This window comes from Dermacentor andersoni, chromosome 2 (genome assembly GCF_023375885.2).
Source record: "Dermacentor andersoni chromosome 2, qqDerAnde1_hic_scaffold, whole genome shotgun sequence".
Taxonomy (NCBI): Eukaryota; Metazoa; Arthropoda; class Arachnida; order Ixodida; family Ixodidae; genus Dermacentor; species Dermacentor andersoni.
The window spans coordinates 92,356,738-92,372,351 of record NC_092815.1 but is presented as its reverse complement, the minus strand read 5'-3'; the positions used below and the strand labels follow the sequence as shown (position 1 = coordinate 92,372,351).

General features: G+C 45.0%; 1 protein-coding gene across 1 annotated transcript; it reads left to right on the top strand.

The window, feature by feature from the left end:
• Positions 1-7,215: 7,215 nt before the first annotated feature.
• Positions 7,216-11,071, top strand: LOC129387608 (uncharacterized). The gene is made up of 2 exons (XM_055076800.1): positions 7,216-7,798; positions 10,600-11,071. Exons 1-2 carry the CDS (start codon positions 7,261-7,263, stop codon positions 10,734-10,736), a joined length of 675 nt encoding a protein of 224 aa, XP_054932775.1. The 5' UTR covers positions 7,216-7,260; the 3' UTR covers positions 10,737-11,071.
• The last annotated feature ends 4,543 nt before the right edge of the window (positions 11,072-15,614 follow it).

Genomic DNA, 15,614 nt, shown 5'->3' with positions numbered 1-15,614 from the left:
CTCTTATTATATTTTCCGATAGCAAATATATGCACACGCCAGGCGCACTCCTGCCGTCGCCCTCATGTTTCATATAAAGTCCAAGGGCGATAACATCATGCCCGAGCGCCGCATGGTGTGTGTGCGAGTGAAAGCGTGAAGGTGGGGGGTGGAATGGGGGAGCCGACGACGGTGACGCAGTCTTGTGGGCGCAAAGGAGAACAGCGGGGAGCAAGCGCGTAGCGCACGCGATACATTTGGCGGAGTGGATTTAATGGCGGCGGGATCTAGGATTCTGTGAATCTGTGCTTGCGCAACATGCTTATTTGCCTTGTTTGACGCATTATATATAGTGACTTTTTCTTAGATACGTAGGCTTATTGGAGACTTATGCGTATATTTTAATATATTGTGTCTAGGTTTTGTGGATACGAGCAGTGAACGTCTGCAGTGACCCTATTTTGCCCTTTATCAAGCTGTATCTTCGCATTTGTATATCCCATTGTACCTTCGCATTTATAATGTACGAGGGCGAGTCAAATGAAAGTGAGCCTACCCGCCCCGCGCAATAAAAGTTCGGTTCATTATCCGCGAGGCATGCGCGTAGCAGAGAGGCATCTCTCATTTACAAAAGTGACACGCAAGTGTGAGGATAAAGGCTCTTTAATGGTCTCATACACTGGGTTGAACATAGTTGCATGGCATAAATTACACTCCAAAAGTTGAACAGCGTGGTGCCGTGAAGTTTTTGACAGCTGAAGGTATTTCCCAAAAAGAAATTAGTCGCCGTATGGCTGCCGTGTACGTTGAACATTGCATTTCATTGGCCACTGTGAAGCGTGGGAGCAAATGGTTCAAAGGACGGGAAAGTTGCAAAGGCGATACAAGAGCGGGACAAAGTAATCGTGCAGTCACCCCTAACACATTAGCAAAGGTTGATGAGATGATCAGACAAGGACGGAATATAAGCATCGATGAACTTGCAGAGAGTGTGAACATCACTCACAGTTCGGTTCACGCCATAATTCATGAACATTTCGGTTATCGGCTCTTGTGTGCGCAATAAATGCCCAAGATTTTGAACCACCGCCAAAAGACGGAGAAGTTTGGCGCTGCCTTGGCTCATCTGATCCGGTATCACAATGAGGGTGACGGCTTCTTGTCTGCATTTATGACTGGGGATGAACCATGGTGCCACTACTGCGAGCCTGAAACAGGACGGCAAAGCTTACAGTGGAAACATTTGAATTCACCATGCCCAAAGTAAGCAAAGGCCGTCATTCCCGCCGGAAAGGTGTTGTTCACTTTTGTTTTCGATCGTCAGGGGCCATTACTGATAGAATTTACTAAATCTTGAGAGGCTATCAATTCTTTCCGATATGGTGAAACGCCGGATTGGCTGCGTGTTGCAGTCGAGAACAAACGACGTGGAAAATTTAGTAGTGGGGTCATCTTGCTTCACGACAATGCCCATCTCCACGTCACTGATGTGGTTAATACAAAACTGGCAAAGTTCAAGTGGGAAACGCTGCAACATCCGCCATACAGCTCTGACCTGTCGCCTTGCGACTTTCACATTTTGGGGCAACCAAACAAACAGCTCAAGGGAACCAGTTTTGTGTCGGACGATGACGTGAAAGAGTCAGTTGCAGACTTTTTGAAGCAGCAACCAAAGGAGTTTCATGAGACGAGAATCACGCGACTCGGTTGTCAATGGGACAAATATCTGATTGCTCATGGAGAGTACTTTTAAATAAAGTACTCCGTTGTCATATATTCGCATTGGATCACATTCATTTGACTCGTCCTCGTATATTTTGCAGAACTCCTGCTTTTTATACGTGCTCTCTGTTGCGACTATAATTTCGGTGCAATTACTCACGATGCACATGACCGGTGACAGCTGCTCCTGCGTAATACATTGGAACAAATGACAGCGGGATTGAGATTTTTCACTGGCCGTTGCATACGCACATGAATGTAAACACGGTTCTTGAATGACAAAGTTTCATTCACATATTTGTCCTCAACTTGTTCATTTCATGGCCTTTACATTTTTCATATCAGCGGCATGCACTGCTTTGCGGGTTTCGAACTGATATAGTTCTAAAGTTCGCGTGATATTTACTTTATTTATTAAATAGGCAAGAAACATGAAAGCACTAATACCACTTACTTGGGAACAATTTTCGGCATATACGAGTACATTAGTTTATGAAAAAATACATATTTTACTTGTTGTGACAGTGCATGGCGTTCAAAAATTCGTTTGCAGCATCTTTGGCAATGGCAATGCAATTATTATTCATGCATTTGATCCCTAGAGTAATAGCTTAAGAGGAAGCTTTTGTTCGGGCCCAACTCCGACGCAGCCTATTTAAATACATGTAAAACGCGGAAACGGACGGGAGGACGGAAAAACTGTAATGGGGAAAGGACCTGCGAGGTTGCCAGCCCTGGCTCAAGCCACCCGGGCATTATGTGCGGTGAGGCATAGCCTTTCCACCGCTGCCCGGACCCGCTGGATAGCCCATAACTGGTCGTGTAGTTCCGAGCTAGTCAGAGCGCTTAGCCGTCGCTCCTCGAGAAGGTCCGGTTCTATCTCGTCCTCTACATATACTGATCTGATCTGTGTGCACTTCCAGAAGATGTGTGCCATGTCTACGTGGTCCTGCTTGCAGAGCTGGCAGCTCGTGTCTGGGTATTGTCTTGAATTTATTCTGTTTAAGTGTACTGGGTTCCGAAACGTTCTGGTTTGCAACCTTCTCCAATCCGTTTCTTGAGACCTGTCGAGTTGTTTGTGGGGTTGTGGGTATGCTTCTCTTTGTTTCGTGTAGTGTGTCAGTAGGTCGTGGTACGTGACCTGTCTGTCCCTGTCGTCTTTTATCGCTTCTTCGTCGTCGTCGCCTCCTCCGTCTTCTCCATCGCCTCCGCCGCAGTCCTTCTTCCATATGTGCCGGGATCCATTTGAGGTATTTGGGCATAATTTTGCCGTTCTTAAAGTCTTCTGCTCTGCGGTTCAGGATTTTGGCCGCCTCGGTGGAGACCCAGCCCTTTGTGAAGTTCCTAATACGCTTTTCTGCGATAACCCTTGGATCGCTTTTAATGAAATTTGTTGCATTTGAGAGAGAAAGTTAAATTATAGTGTCTGTTGGAAGCGGAATTTCGATTTAGGGCCTGAATTTTCTTTAATATATCTCGAAAAATTCGAAAGTTCGAAAAAAAAAAAATAAAAGCACGACGTTTACAATCTAATAGCTACGCATCAAGAACAGATATCGCGGTCCTGTGCACGGCATCTATTATAACAGCCAAAGCGGACAAATTTGGTATGTCAATTTGTTTCTTACGTGAATTGGTTACGTAGTGTACAGGGGTTCGGCAAAAGCCGTATTTCCATAATACTAAATTTGTTTGAGATTCATGTGTAACATATCAATTTCGTTCGCTGTAGATATACTATCAGATGTAATCAACAGAAGTGTGAAATCATATTTTCATTGTTAAATTACAGAGTTTTAAACTTGATAGTTTCGTTGTCTAAGAATTTACGATTTTGGCCAATTTTTAATAAAGAATTGACAACATAAATGAAAAACTTGAACCCTGCAGTCCCTAGAATTTAAGTTTTTCTTTTAAATGCAACAAACCTCGCCAAGGTTCGTGCAGCGGTTGCCGAAAAAAACGAATTCCCCGCCTAAATGTATGTAGATAGGAGCACCCGAACTAAAGCTTCCTCTTAAGGGGGAGGCCGCGCTGCAACGTGAGCCCCCCCCCCGACCGAAATTTCTGACTGCGCCACTGGCTGTAGTATAGTCGGACAACGCTTGCATAACCGTGGCGCATTGGGTACCAATGGAGGATTCGCCATTATTGGAGTGATTACGGGAACTTAGGTAGTGAGCTCTATTGTGCCACGTGTGTGTGAAAGTCTCCTCTTTCGGATATAAAGGTGCTTGATCAGCCGTTGAAGGATTTCTTCTTGTTTCTATATAGGCGATTTTCTTGCTAAATTCCTAGCACATTACATCATTTCCCGCTCCTGTAATATTTCCTCAAATACTTTCGCTGGTTTCTAGCCAGAACGAAATGACTTCCTTTTTTTTTTTTCGAATTCTGTCCGAGCCTCCCATAGTGGGCACAAGCCACGAAAGTGGAGAACGAAATCGAACCAATCAAGAAGTGCTCGACTCCAGCGGCTGGCTGTTTCCGGCGCTTTAGGGCTTTTGTCGCCTTCCTGCATTTCTGCGCTTTTCCACGAGTGGAGTCGCGCCCCTTCGACTGCACAGGTCATACACAGCCGGTATAGCACAGGTGAGGCCCCCAAGCCGCAGCTTCATTTCCATCACTCGGCGTGTCAGCTGGTTGTGCTGTCGCTCCGACTCGCTGTTTCGGATGCGTGGTTGCAGTGCACATCCTCGAAGCACGACACGTTTTGTGCTTAGTGGTTCGGTAATGATGCGACCGCATGGCCGGCCAATCCTTCGACCAGCGTTCTTTATCATCATTTATCGGTTACTTCACGCACGCTTCACAAATAGTTTCCACTAACAGATCTGCACGCGCAGTACCCAGCTTTCATGCTGCACGTGATATAATGACTAGTGGGATTAAACCTTAATGATGCGTGAGACATGCATAATGGTGCGACACTCACCAACAGTTTTGATTCTTCAGATGCGAACAGATATAGTGTTTCACGTAACTTGAACCCAGGATTTTTAAAAAGGTGGCCAGTCGCAACGTAGTGAAACCATAAATGGTTTGCCGCCATGTGGCGCTCCTTAGGATACTTTTTTTATATTGGGCTTAATTAGTTGATTAATTAAGAACAGTTAAGCAAAATTTTTAATATTCCTTTTAGGGCCAAGTGCGTTTCGTTAGGTTGTAGAGAGCATTTCATAACGGCCGTCACACTTTTTTTTTTGTGTGGCAACGCACATGCTGCGTAGTGATTTTTTCTGGCGTTTAAAGAAAGCCTTTGAAATATGAAATAAAGCCATGTGACTGCGCTCGTGCGCTATCGTATTGCAGCGCCCTCAACCGTGCCTCGAGCCTATCGCTTATCAGGAACGACGTTGCTTCCTTTCCGTGTGCCTCTGTCAAAGACACCGACGCATTGTGACGCCGATGCCTAGAGCCGCGGCCGCTCACTTCGTCACGGTCCGCGTGCACGGTTCTTTCGCACGAAGTGCAGTTGAGGGCGCTGCAATACGGTAGGGCATGAGCGAAGTCACGTGGTTTTATCTCATAGTGCACGGGTTCATACATGGGATCGTAACAAACATATCGCTGTAATCAAATCACCATGAGGACAAACCGGCACATACATACCAAGATTTGTAAAAAAAAAATAGAACAGATAAAAAAGGAAAAACAAACATTACAAGACAAGAGAACAAAGACAATGCAACTTGATGCCATGGTCTAAACTCCACTAACAAAACAACAAGCAAGTAACGGAACTTGAAGTATTAACTTAGCGCGATAAAAACACGGAAACAAGAAAGGTGGACAAGGACAAGCGCTTTTCCTTGTCCACCTTTCTTGTTTCTGTGTCTTTATTGCGCTAAGTTACTACTTCAATTATGGACGACCAACTAGCCCAACAATCAACTCTTCAAATAACAATACGGAGAGCAAATTTCATGACAGGGCGCATGAGAACAACGAAACATTTGTGGGTCCTACGGTACCTGTAAATAAGGCACTCCACTACCGAGCTGTTCTTGGGAAGAACGACTCTTTTAAAATGTTAGTCTTGCCGGAATATTCATTAACCTTTTTAGGGTGAAAAGAAAGTGTTTTACGCCGGTTATCAGCGTCGATGTTGTGTGCTCTGTTAATACCTAGCTGGTCATGAAAAAACCAGTAACAAAATTTAATCCATTCCTGAGAACACCTTGAGGCCAGGCTTTCCAATTGCAACTATCCCCGTAATATTATTTTGTCAGCATTGTCATTTGTTGGGCGTGTTGGTAAACTGACTTGGAAAGCATATTTAGTGCCAGCGGACAAGGACAGAAGGGAGACGACATCACAATGCGCTAACTTCAACAACTTTATTTTCAGGAAAGAGACACCTATTTAAAACATGCACAGTGCCTATTTAACCATGCACAGTTCGAACCAGATGCATGTTCTACAGTAGGCAAGCGTTACGAAGTTTTTTTCTGCAGGCCTTAGCCCACTTACTCTAACGCTTGAACAGTCGACTGATAACGTGCTGCGTTTCTTAGATATTCAGCTCGTGCTTATGGAAGGGCACACGTGTTGGGAGTCTAAACCTAGAGCTAATAAGCCCCTGTTGCAGTATCGATCCGCCCACTCAAAGCTCGTCAAGAGGAGCATTTCCAACTTGTGCTTTGGAAATGCATTGGAAATGCTTTGGAAATGCTTGGAAATGCTTTGGAAATCTTGCCACCATAAGGTCTATACGAGTCTTATGGATCAGTCGGGAAGGTTAGCAGCAGCAGGGTTTCCGGAGTCAGTGGAACTTCCGGTCGTACAGGGGCTGCTAAAAAGATGCGGGTCAGACAGCATGGCTCGGGACGCAGCAAATCAACGGACGGAACGCAGAGGGAATGTAGCGGAAGTGCACTATCTGCATGTAACGGCACATAGTCTTAAGAAAATGGCTAGCCGGGTGGACACAAAAGTGATCTTTTCAGCGCCAGAAAAGCTCCCGAAAATATGTCGGTTAACGGACCCGTACGGTAAGCGAGCTGTAGGATGCTCTAGGAATCATCGTAAAGCACCAGTGGGTTGCGTAAAAGCTGCTGTTTATGAGCTCCCGCTGTCCTGTGGGAAAACAATACATCGGACAGACAGGAAGATGTCTTAATGACCGGTTACGAGAACATATTCTAAACGTGAGAAAGAAGCAATACGGTCATCTGTCAACTCACTGTCAGGAATGCGGCTGTGCGCCGGTGTATGGGTCCTGCCGGGTTCTTGCTAGGCACAAAGATAAAGATGTGCGAGAGATTATTCAGGCTCAGGCTATCTGTCGGAATAGCGATACATGTGTTAGTGCCCCTTCGGTCGATTTGTTAGATAAGGAGACGGCTTTTTTCGATGGTTAAAATTTGGCTGAGGCAGCGCCACTGTGCATGGGTTAAATAGGTGGGTGTTTCCTGAAAATCGAATTGTTGAAGTTAGCGCATTGTGATGTCGTCTCCTTTCAGTCCTTGTTCGCTGATGCTAAATATGCTTTCCAAATTATTTTGTCTTCAGACGTGCTGCGGGCTCCGACCTCACGTGGACGGTCGAGGACGCACGATGTCCTCAAGTGGGTCATCGGGTGCGCCAAGCGACACCGAGCTGCCAAGCAGTGCGACCAAGCCGTTGCTATCGCGACAAGCGACGCCAGTGCACCAGTACGAACCGGGAGAGCTTCAGCCGTTGACCACGCCAGCGACATCGTCCCACGAAGACGAGCGCGAGTCACCTGCCGTGCACGCAAAGTCGTCCCACATCAACCTGGTCTGCTGCGCTCTGTTGGCCCTGCTGGTGCCGGGCTTGCTAGGATCGGCGCTCACACTGATCGCCCTGCCGAGCTGCCTTAAAGGAAAGGACAACAGGGATACTTCGGGCACTGCCGCCGCGCTTCCGTGCGTGCCGAAATCTACGGGGCGCCAGGCACCCGATCCGCCGGTTACAATCCCTACAACGACCACCCATCCGCCCATCACTCCTTCGTCCGCCACTCCTTCGTCCGCCACTCCTTCGTCCGCCACTGCTTCGTCCGCCACTCCTTCGTCCACCACCCCGTCGTCCACCATCGTTGCTCGCGGATCCCTTGCATCGGCAGTTCTTGGTACGGACACAGCTGCCTGTTGGCAGAGGAGAGATATATGGCCTAGATTCAACAAGCTTTAAATTATCTAAAGTTTGCGGATGACGTCTCTGTCTGTCTGTATGGTTTCGTGTGTGCGTGTCTGTGTGCGTGCATGTGCGTGTGTGTGTGTGCATCAGCATAAACTCAGCCGCGAACAGGAAATAACCGATCAGAATGCGTCACACGCAGTTCAGTTATATTTTAATTCATTCATGTTTATTAGCTTTATGCAGAGAAAAAAATATGAAGATACGGAGATCACACGCACTGTTGGAATCGATGTTATGCGAAGTATTTTGCAGGCAGTTGGCTATCCTGAAATCGGTAGTGCTTTCTCAAGGAGCTCCCAGATGTAGGGACATGTTTCTGCATAGCAAGCTGTTGGTGTAGTGGGGTTTCAAACGTGCTATTGGGACAAAGGAACAACAACACAGGAAGTACGGAAAATCGCAAGTACATTTAATGCGCATTTATATACACCAACCTAGTAAGCGGGGTTATTGTCACTAAAGCTTGCCGATGGGGGCGTGACAAATCGAGGAAATCCGACTCGCCGCGACCGGATAGCGAGCGAATATGTTCGCACCCACGTTGGACACCAACGCCTAATCGTTCGCGTGTACGGTCACGCAAACGGCGGCGTGGTCGAACGATCGTGTTCGTTAAATCCGGTGTCCTGCTCCTAAGCCTTTCGCAGGACGGTCCCACGAAGAGCCGGCGAGCTGGCGAAACGTCTACAGAGCTTGCCGAGCCTAAGCCATGGAGGGCAGCATTAAATATCAGGGAGTTAAATTTGATTGCAACTTTCATCAGAAAGACGAAATCCACGTCGTTTGTAAAAGGCTGTCCTTAAGCTGTTACACTCTCATACGTGTGCAACAATACTTTGAATTGACTTTGCCACGATCTTTCTACCTTAGCCTATTTCACTGCCACCTTAGTTCGTGGGGCCAAACATACGCAGCTTACCTGACACCGTTACTCCGCTTACAAAAGCGGGCTATGCGTATCATTACTTTTTTGTCAGTGCATCATCCCAGTTTGTACTCTCTTTGAGAGACTACGTGTGCTGTCGTTTATTACTATGCGGAACCACAAGCTCTCCCGCCTAGAAAGCAAGATAATAAACACTAATACACCTCTGCGTCGTAACGTTTTCATTTTCCCATCGCTAAACATTTGACACGTAAGCAACGGCAATCTTAATCTCCCTGTATGCTTCAATGTGTACGGTGAAAGGCTGATCGAACGTGGAATGACTTACCTCTTGAAATAAAACTTGCAACAAATTTCGGCATAATATGTAAGCGCTACTTCCTCTTTAACCAAGTATTGTCGTGACCTTTTGCTGACATACTTTTCATTTCGTGTACCACCCTTAGTTCGTTTATTTATGTAATTTGTTCTCTCGTGTGTGTGTTTTGTCATTGATGTAGATTATTACGTGGTTGTTCATGTTGTAAAAAATATAGCTGGTTGCTATATCTGGGAGTGAAAACTTTGCTTCGTTAGGTGATGGCATGACTTTTCAAGCGCCTTCAACAAACATAAATGCGCAATATTTCTTTTTACTAGTTTTGACTGCGCAGATGAAAAAGGAAGCAGAGGCTTTCTTGTTCTAGGTTTATACATCCAATACGGGTGATTTGGTTCAAAGACAATTCTGATGCCAAGAAACTTGATGCTGTTGTGCTCGGGCATCTCATGAGTTATACTCAAAGGCTCTAGACACCTTTCGAAACATATTAAAATAGTTCCAATTTGTGCATCAGGGTTCTTACAAGTCCTGTCTAAGATAACTAAAAAATCATCCGAGGTCAAATATGCGTGTAGATATGACCCTGTCACGCTGGGCTAAAAGTAAGTCACTAATAAAGGAGCTATACAGGAACCGATACAAATGTCCTGTTTTCGAAGGTAACAATCATTGTCAAAGGTTACAAACGTGGACGTTAAATACGCAGTCAATAATTCTAAAAAGGCGTCAGAGCTTATAGACGAGGTATTTTGGAAGGCTACTACACCAAAATGGTCTATACAATCTCCAACACACGAAAGTAGTTCATCGTGTGGCAAATAATACAGATCTTTGATGACGACTGAATATGCAAACAGCTGCCTTCCGTCGTTTTCCCCAAGAGTATCGACAACAGCAACACATCCCTTAATCCCAAATGGGTCGTCTACTTCCAATCTTTTTAAATTTTCTTGCAAACATGTTGCAACGGACCTTTGCCACGTACTTTCTTCAGACACTATCACGCGCAAAGGGCATGCCACCTTATGCGTCTTAGCCGTGAAAAACATATCTAAGCTGCCCTTTTTACTTTTCTCTACGCTCTGTACAAGCCTGCTAATTTCAAGCTGTTTGCATAGTTTCTTTTCTCTGGATTTTGCCTTCGGGATAGACGCATGGTTGACTCTGTTGAACAAAGCTTCCACTGCAAGTTTCGCGTTTGACAAGAACTGGTTGTGGCTAAAAACAGCAAAACCACCTTCTTTGTCGGAATTTAGTAAGCACAGTCTCTGCACTTTCAGGGCATTTGCTATTTGCGGAATTGATGCACCACTTCTTGACTGACTACACATAGAATTGTTCGCGTTTGAATTTGTTCTGGTTAGTACGTACGATAGTTCTTTCATTCGATCCTACCCTACACCGGGATGGGTCCGGCGTGTGCTGAAATTTTTTTTTTGACTCTTTGGCGTCAGCTGCGTCAGACGCTACATCACATGGCTATGAAGTCACCGTCTTCCCGCCGTTTTTTTTTTTTCCGCAGTGGATCCCCCCGTGAAGGTGTTCACGCGTGGCAAACTCTTCTACCGCTCAGCGTACGCGGACGACAGTCGCGGACACCTCTTCGTCGGAGCCATGTACGTGGATAACTCTGCGCTGCGATGGAATTATGATTTCTAGGAAATTATTTAGCGAAAAAAAAAAAAGAACCAGAGTTGGCAATTGAGTGTGATAATATGCTTTTAGACGTCGGCTTGGTGCAGTTGTTTTCAGCTGGGGGAAATCACTGCACGTGTCGTAAATTTTCTTTCATTGGAGAGTTCATCGTTACCGTTGTTTAGGCGGCAGTATCAATACAGCCGTAAGTGATAAACCCTTGGATGAAATAACCAGTACGGTGCACAAAGTGAAACCGGACCCGCCGTGGTTGCTCAGTGGCTATGGTGTTGGGCTGCTGAGCACGAGGTCGCGGGATCGAATCCCGGCCACGGCGGCTGCATTTCGATGGGGGCGAAATGCGAAAACTCCCGTGTACTTAGATTTATTCGCAAGTTAAAGAACCCCAGGTGGTCGAAATTTCCGGAGTCCTCCACTACGGCGTGCCTCATAATCAGAAAGTGGTTTTGGCACGTAAAACCCCATAATTTAACTTAATTTTTAAGTGAAACCGAGGAAACGTGGGAGACTTACAAGCTACGATCTCCTTAGATCTTCACACACACACACGCACACGCAGCCTCTGCCAGGGTATCTCGAATACTGCCGCGGTCACAGTGCTTTTGCCGTCGCTTTATTGAAGCAGCATACATATTTATGCATTTTCTGCCGGTGATCTTATGCAGTGGCGTGTCTCACTCGCAGGGAGAAGCTGTTCCAGCTCCCGCTTGACGACATAAGCAGCCCAAATTCGAAGGTGATCAAAACGCACACGCACGTTCCCAGGTTCCCATAACTGCGGCAAGCAGTTGGATAATTTTCAAACTACCAGCACACAAGGAACGATTTGTTTAAATTCAGCATCATGTTTTATTTCTCACGGATTGCATTCAGAGATTCAACAAAAGTCTTCGCAGCGACCGACTCACCGCGGCGAGTATTGCACGCGGCAAAGATATTTGCTCCCTTAAGTGTGGTTTTCTGTCCCATGGTGTAACACCCAAACCCTTAATTAAGGAGTAAAACTGTGATCTTGTCACCGGCAATACCGCTGCTACTTGCTAACTGAAGTTAGCTTGTTGTCCTTTCAATTTCATCATTACGTCGGATCTGCGTGTTCTTTTCTTGAAAGCTCGCGTCCCCGCCGTTTCAGTGAAAAACAATGCACCGGGTTGGTTATCACCTTTGCTAGAAAAATGCAGCGCAAATGGACGACCGGGAATAATGGTATAACCGGGCACGCCAATTAAAACGCGCATATTTTGCCTTCCACCAATTCGAGCACACACGCACCATTTTGCCGCTGTCCAATTCATCACAAGAGCTAGGAAAGCTTGCGCCGCACTCACGAGCGAGGGGTATGCTAGAAGTTTGCAGTCGTTATTTATGTAGTACAATGTGAATGTGCGCTCTGTGAGAGAGAAAAAGAAAATGCACAACAGATCTGCAAAAAAAAAAAAAATCAGCACGGAGCCCGCGCGGTTACTGTTCGTGTTGTCATCACATCAACGCCTTGATCTCAACGCTGCATACTAAAGGCCAATTACTATAGTCGCTTCACCTCAACGCTTCACCCAGTAGAATAAAATTGCGGTCGTTGTCTATCTCGACATAAAAAAGGCCTTCGGTACAGTTGCTCATCAGATATTACTGAACAAAATTAATGATCAAGGGTTTAGGGGCAAAATCTGAACTTGCTTCGAAGCTACCTCAGTAACTGCAAGCAGCAGCTAATACTTAAAAAAATTATACGTCTACTTCACAAATCGTCATAACTGGCGTGCCACAAGGTTCCGTTCTTGGGTACATGCCTTTCTCACTCGACATAAATGATTTCCCTGCAACGGTTAGGCGTTCACAGGCTTTGATGTATGCTGACGACACAGCTATTGTATTTACTGGAGACAGTCTGCTTGATACACAGCATCAAAAAAATGCGAGTTAGATAATGTTTTTAAGTGGTTCACGTCCAATGAACTGACCCTTAATCTTAGTAAGACTAAGCATACAATTTTTCATTCCAGGAAGAAAAAACTCAATACTGAAATGCTGGACATATCATTATGAGGCACAAAACTACAACAAGTTGCCTCCTACAAATATTTAGGCATTTTCTTTGATTCAGACATGCACTGGAAAACTCACATTAAACACCTTTGTTTCAAGCTTGCTTACGGATGTTATATTCTTCTTAAGGCTCGTGAATGTTTCGAATATCCTGTCGTACGCATTCTGTATTTTTCCTTCATTCAGAGTCACATATCTTATTCTCTTGAGTCATGAGGAAACTTTCATAACTTACCTTGATCCTGTATTCTGTCTGCAAAAACGTGCACTAAGAAACATCCCTTTTTCTAGGTGTACACAATTCAGTACGTACTTGTAAAGCTCATTGCATGGGTTGCCAGTGCATGCATTGTATGAATTGAAAATTGCAGAGGTCAATTATAGAATTAACGAAACCAATGATCCACTTCCTATTACTTTGTCTAAAATCCCGTTACGAAATACAAGAACTGCCACTAATCAGTGTTTTAATCTGCCTCCATGTCATAATCTGTACGGGAAAAAGCTCGTGGAATTGAACGGCGTACTTGTTTGGAATTCTCTGCCAATACATATAAAAGAAGCCCGTAACTTTAGGTCTGCTGTGAGAAAATACTTTTGGGAAAAATACTGTCGATAAAAGTTCACTTCTTTATATTTAAATTCCTGCCTAAGTTGTGCACGTCAATTGTTCATGTTGTGGATGTCAATTTCATTGTTATGTATTATGTCTGTTTTGTTTGCTCGCGTGCCTGAATGAAAAAAGAACACTGAGTTTATATTTACCTTCGTGTCTGAGCTATGTAGGTTAATATTACTATTATGTATTATGTCTGCTGCTTTTGTTTGCTCGCGTGCGGCGTTTTATACCCTAAGTTAACCATGGACCCCGGGGCTAGCCAATGGCTATGGGTCCAGTAATGCTTTTGTATTTTGTAAAATATGTTGTAAATAACCATTAATTAATTAATTAATTAATTGAAATAATATTAGGGGCTACCGCAGTTGTCGCAGTCTACATGGAGAAGGAATGATGCAAAGGGAGACTCGCCTGAATGACACTGCTTTAGCAGGACCCCTGCTGCGCAGACGATCGAGTTCTTGAGCAAACGCACGGAAGAGGTCACTTATGCGCAAAAGCTACCAAACTACGAATTCGCTGCCTCAGTTTGGACAAAAAGAATCAATTAATTATTTCACCCATCTCTCAACAAGTTTGCATTTCTTCAGGACGATGCGCGATGCCGTAGTATTGCCCTTAGATCCTCTCGGCGAGCACTACACTCTACTGAATGCAGCTGGGAGGTGCCCTTAATCTTTTTCGTTACTTTTATTGTTATCGTCCACCACATGTGGTCGTATTCTATGACATCTGGGGTATATAAGGCATAGAATAATGTAAGCGAGCCTTTTGTTGCCGCACAGACTCCAGAATAACTTTCCTTTCACTTTTTTTTTAAGTAGAAATATTGAGTATTCGATATTCGATCCGACGTTCGACGGTCGTTTTTCTCGATTATTCGCATTCGATTCGATTAGAAAATTTCCCTATTCAAACGCCCCTATCAATTTTTACTGCAGTCATGAGCCAGGAAGCCCATTCCTTAATCCTACCTCCTGACAATACCTGGGCACGCGCAATGCGGACGATGGCCCCGTGTGGCGCGTGGCCAACTTAGAAGTGCGCCTTAGTTTACTGTGCCAAACTGGTTCGCAAGCCGTTATAAAATTTTGTTTCTCTGAGCCGGCACTGAACCGGAATGAAATCGGAGCGCGTTGAACCCTAACCCAAACCGAACCTAAATTTTTCTGGTTCCACACCCTTGCCATAAATCTTACGGTATGCATGGTATTTCTTATGGTTATAGTAAACACGACTTCACTACTGCTGTGAAATTTCGTTATTGAAATAAGTGCCGGAAAGGGATTAACTGAAAAAGATGTTAACCGTTTCTATTACCTATAGGTATAATCAAATTTTTCAAGCATGTAATTTCTGCTATTTCCTTAACAGAATTTAACAAGGAAGAACAACGCTAACTGTCACAGGCGATGAAAAAGAAAAGGAAAAGATTGTTCGACCGCAATAAAAATCACATATATTTTTGAATGGCATGCATAAAGCAACATCGTACAGCTCACAATTAGAGAGCTGCCTACATCATTCGTCGTGCATCAAGCAGACATTAGTGTACGCACGCTTATATTGTATGGCATACGAGTACGATCATGTTCATCATTTCGTCTCAGGCTAAAATTTTGCACCAAACGTGATTCCTGCAGGAGCTTGACTTGATGGCTCCAAGCGACAACGTGAACAAGTGTGGCGTCTACAGGGGACACCATCGGGTACGTGACACGTTATTATAGGTATGAGCGCTTGGTCTTATGCGTCATCTTACATGGAGTATAGACATGCATCCGTGGTTTTTGGTAAGCGCCGAGGTTAAGCGGTGTGCGTGAACACGCACAATAAGTTTTTTTTTTTTGCGTTGAACTTCCGTGTATAGAGTTTACTACGGAGCTTGTCGTCTTTCGTCCAGAAGGCAAGACGACCTTTATTCGCAAGAGGCCTTAGGGCCATTCTGAATGAATCAATAGGATTCATTCATTCATTGCTTCGTGCGCCTGTCGCTCGACCGTCGACAGCACATGACGTAAGGCTATTTCAGAATGTTCTAGTTGTAGGAAATTGGATCTAGGTAAATGGCTGGAAACTTGGATTTTACGTCTGTTCGTTGGAACGTTGCGCGCCGTGAATGAGCGAGACGGCCTTCAAACCGTGACCAACTGCGTGAGCGGTCGCTCGACCTGCCTGACCGCAGCTGGGCAAAGACGTGGACTGTCGCAACCACA